The 2,912-nt window shown below is 44.0% G+C and overlaps 1 protein-coding gene across 1 annotated transcript; it reads right to left on the bottom strand.

Moving 5' to 3' along the window:
• Positions 1-1,642: 1,642 nt before the first annotated feature.
• Positions 1,643-2,581, bottom strand: LOC120870376 (olfactory receptor 2B6-like). The gene has a single exon (XM_040250036.1). The coding sequence runs from the start codon at positions 2,579-2,581 to the stop codon at positions 1,643-1,645; it is 939 nt and encodes a 312-aa protein (XP_040105970.1).
• Between the last annotated feature and the right edge of the window lie 331 nt (positions 2,582-2,912).

Below are 2,912 nucleotides of genomic sequence, written 5' to 3' on the forward strand. Positions count from 1 at the left end.
CAGAGGATGAGATGGTTGGATGGCATCACTGACTCAATGGACATGAGTTTTGGTGAGCTCTGGAAGTTAGTGATGGACAGGGAGGCCTGACATGCTGTGGTCTGTGGGGTCACAAAGAGTTGGACATGACTGAGCAACTGAACTGAACTAAACTGAAACTTGTGAGATAAACTCATGGTTGGTCGAAGGTGTAGAGTGCCTCACACTGAATGTACAGTGGCACCTTGCTGCCCACTTAGACGTGGCAAATCTTGCAGAGAGTGACGAAATGTTTCTTAGGTGCCAAGAGCATAGGAGGGCTTCCCAGTTGGTGGCAGTGGTAAAGAAACCACTGGCCAATGCAGGCGATATAAGAGACGTGAGTTCGATCCCTAGGTTGGGAACATCCCCTGGTGACTGGCAGGGCAATCCACTCCAGTGTTCTTGCCTGCAGAATACCATGGACAGAGGAGCATGGTGGGCTACAATCCACAGGGTTGCAAAGAGTCAGACATGACTAAAGTGACTTGGTACACACATGGTCATAGGAAGTCCAGTGATGAATGCTACCATGCTATTTTATGATTAGCATATGCAGATGATATCACCCTTATGGCAGAAAGTGAAGAGGAAATAAAAAGCCTCTTGATGAAAGTGAAAGAGGAGAGTGAAAAAGTTGGCTTAAAGCTCAACATTCAGAAAACGAAGATCATGGCATCTGGTCCCATCACTTCATGGGAAATAGATGGGGAAACAGTGTCAGAGTTTAGTTTTTGGGGCTCCAAAATCACTGCAGATGGTGACTGCAGCCATGAAATTCAAAGATGCTTACTTCTTGGAAGGAAAGTTATGATCAATCTAGACAGCATATTCAAAAGCAGAGACATTACTTTGCCGACTAAGGTCTGTCTAGTCAAGTCTATGGTTTTTCCAGTGGTCATGTATGGATGTGAGAGTTGGACTGTGAAGAAAGCTGAGCGCTGAAGAATTGATGCTTTTGAACTGTGGTGTTGGAGAAGACTCTTGAGAGTCCCTTGGACTGCAAGGAGATCCAACCAGTCCATTCTAAAGGAGATCAGTCCTGGGTGTTCATTGGAAGGAATGATGCTAAAGCTGAAACTCCAGTACTTTGGCCACCTCATGCAAAGAGTTGACTCATTGGAAAAGACTCTGATGCTGGGAGGGATTGGGAGCAGGAGGAGAAGGGGACGACAGAGGATGAGATGGCTGGATGGCATCACTGACTCAATGGATATGAGTCTGAGTGAACTCCGGGAGTTGGTGATGAACAGGGAGACCTGGCATGTTGCGATTCATGGGGTTGCAAAGAGTCAGACACGACTGAGCGACTGAACTGAACTGATTAGTTTATGTTATAGTTTACAGTATTTTTTTTTTTTTTAGTGTTTAACAGCCACTATTTCAGTATATATCAAACAAAATAGAATGATTTTTTAAATACATTTCCACAGAATGCCCTTACTGGTGTGTATTAGCCAAGTATCACCCTTGCCTAAGAATATGAGAAACATGACATGTTTTGCAAGAACAGCTATTATGAAATAACATGATGTGAGAAATTATGAGACAAGATTGAGTTATTAAAGAAAACTCTGCATACCTACTAAATAGGTAAATAATTTCATCTGATGTCTACCAACTATCACTTGGAAGTGAAAATGCTCCTCATCAGATTGCCCAGTGCTCTATTTACATCCTTATTCCTCAGAGTGTAGATGAAAGGATTAAGTGCAGGAGTCACCACTCCATAGAAGAGAGCCATGAACTTGGGCTGGTCTCTTGAGATGGAGGAGGGGGGCTGAAGGTACATGCTAATACCTGGGCCATAAAATAAGAAAACTACAATGAGATGGGAAGAACATGTCCCAAAGGCTTTTTTCCTTCCCTCCGAAGATTTAATCTTAAATAAAGCATGTCCAATACAAGCATAGGAAATAAGAATTAAGCATAGTGGCACAGCTAAGAAAAAAATGCATACCACTGAGAGTGTGAGCTCATTAGCACCCTTTTCGCCACAGGCAGTCTTTATCAGAACAGGAATCTCACACAGCAAGTGGTCCAGGGTATTGTGACCACACAGTGGTAACCGTAAGGTGACAGTGGCCTCTGAGACAGCATAGGTCATTCCACCCAGCCACACGGTGGCCACTAATAAGATACAGACACGCTGATTCATGATGAGGGTGTAGTGTAGAGGCTTGCAGATGGCCACGTAGCGATCAAAAGACATAACAGCCAAAAGCAGACATTCTGTGGCCCCCATCATGTGGAAGAAATAAAGCTGAACAGCACACCCCGTATAGCTGATGGTCTTCTTAGATGTTCCCAGGTTAAAGAGCATCTGAGGGACAATGCTTGTGGTGTAGCATATGTCCAAAAAGGAGAGGTTGGTGAGGAAGAAATACATGGGGCTGTGCAGACGGAGGTCTAACTTGGACACCAGAATGATGGCTATGTTTCCCATCATGGCCATGGGGTATGTTATAAGCAGAATAATGAATAGAGGAAACTCTAGCCAAGGACGGTCAGTAAAGCCTAGTAGAATAAACTCTTCAGGATGGCTTTTGTTATTTGGTTCCATTATCTTCAATTTGTTTCACCTATGGCAGGTAGCAAGAAAGGTAGAAAAATTTTGAGAAATGATAAAACAGAATTATGTAGCTCGCACAATTAAGCATCCAGTCATAGGAGGTTGAGTATAGTAACTAACTAGAAAAAAGTCAAAGTGAAGTCACTCAGGCGTGTCTGACTCTTTGTGACCCCATGATCTGTAGCTTACCAGGATCCTCCGTCCATGGGATTTTCCAGGCAAGAGTACTGGAGTGGGTTGCTATTTCCTTCTCCAGGGGATCTTCCCGACCCAGGGATCAAACCTGGGTCTCCCGCATTGTAGGCAGATGCTTTACCATATG

The sequence above is a fragment of the Oryx dammah genome, unplaced genomic scaffold, assembly GCF_014754425.2.
Source record: "Oryx dammah isolate SB20612 unplaced genomic scaffold, SCBI_Odam_1.1 HiC_scaffold_11, whole genome shotgun sequence".
Taxonomy (NCBI): Eukaryota; Metazoa; Chordata; class Mammalia; order Artiodactyla; family Bovidae; genus Oryx; species Oryx dammah.

Excerpts from the sequence above, each read along its gene's own strand:
- LOC120870376 (XM_040250036.1), bottom strand. The coding sequence starts at position 2,581 with ATGGAACCAAATAACAAAAGCCATCCTGAAGAGTTTATTCTACTAGGC.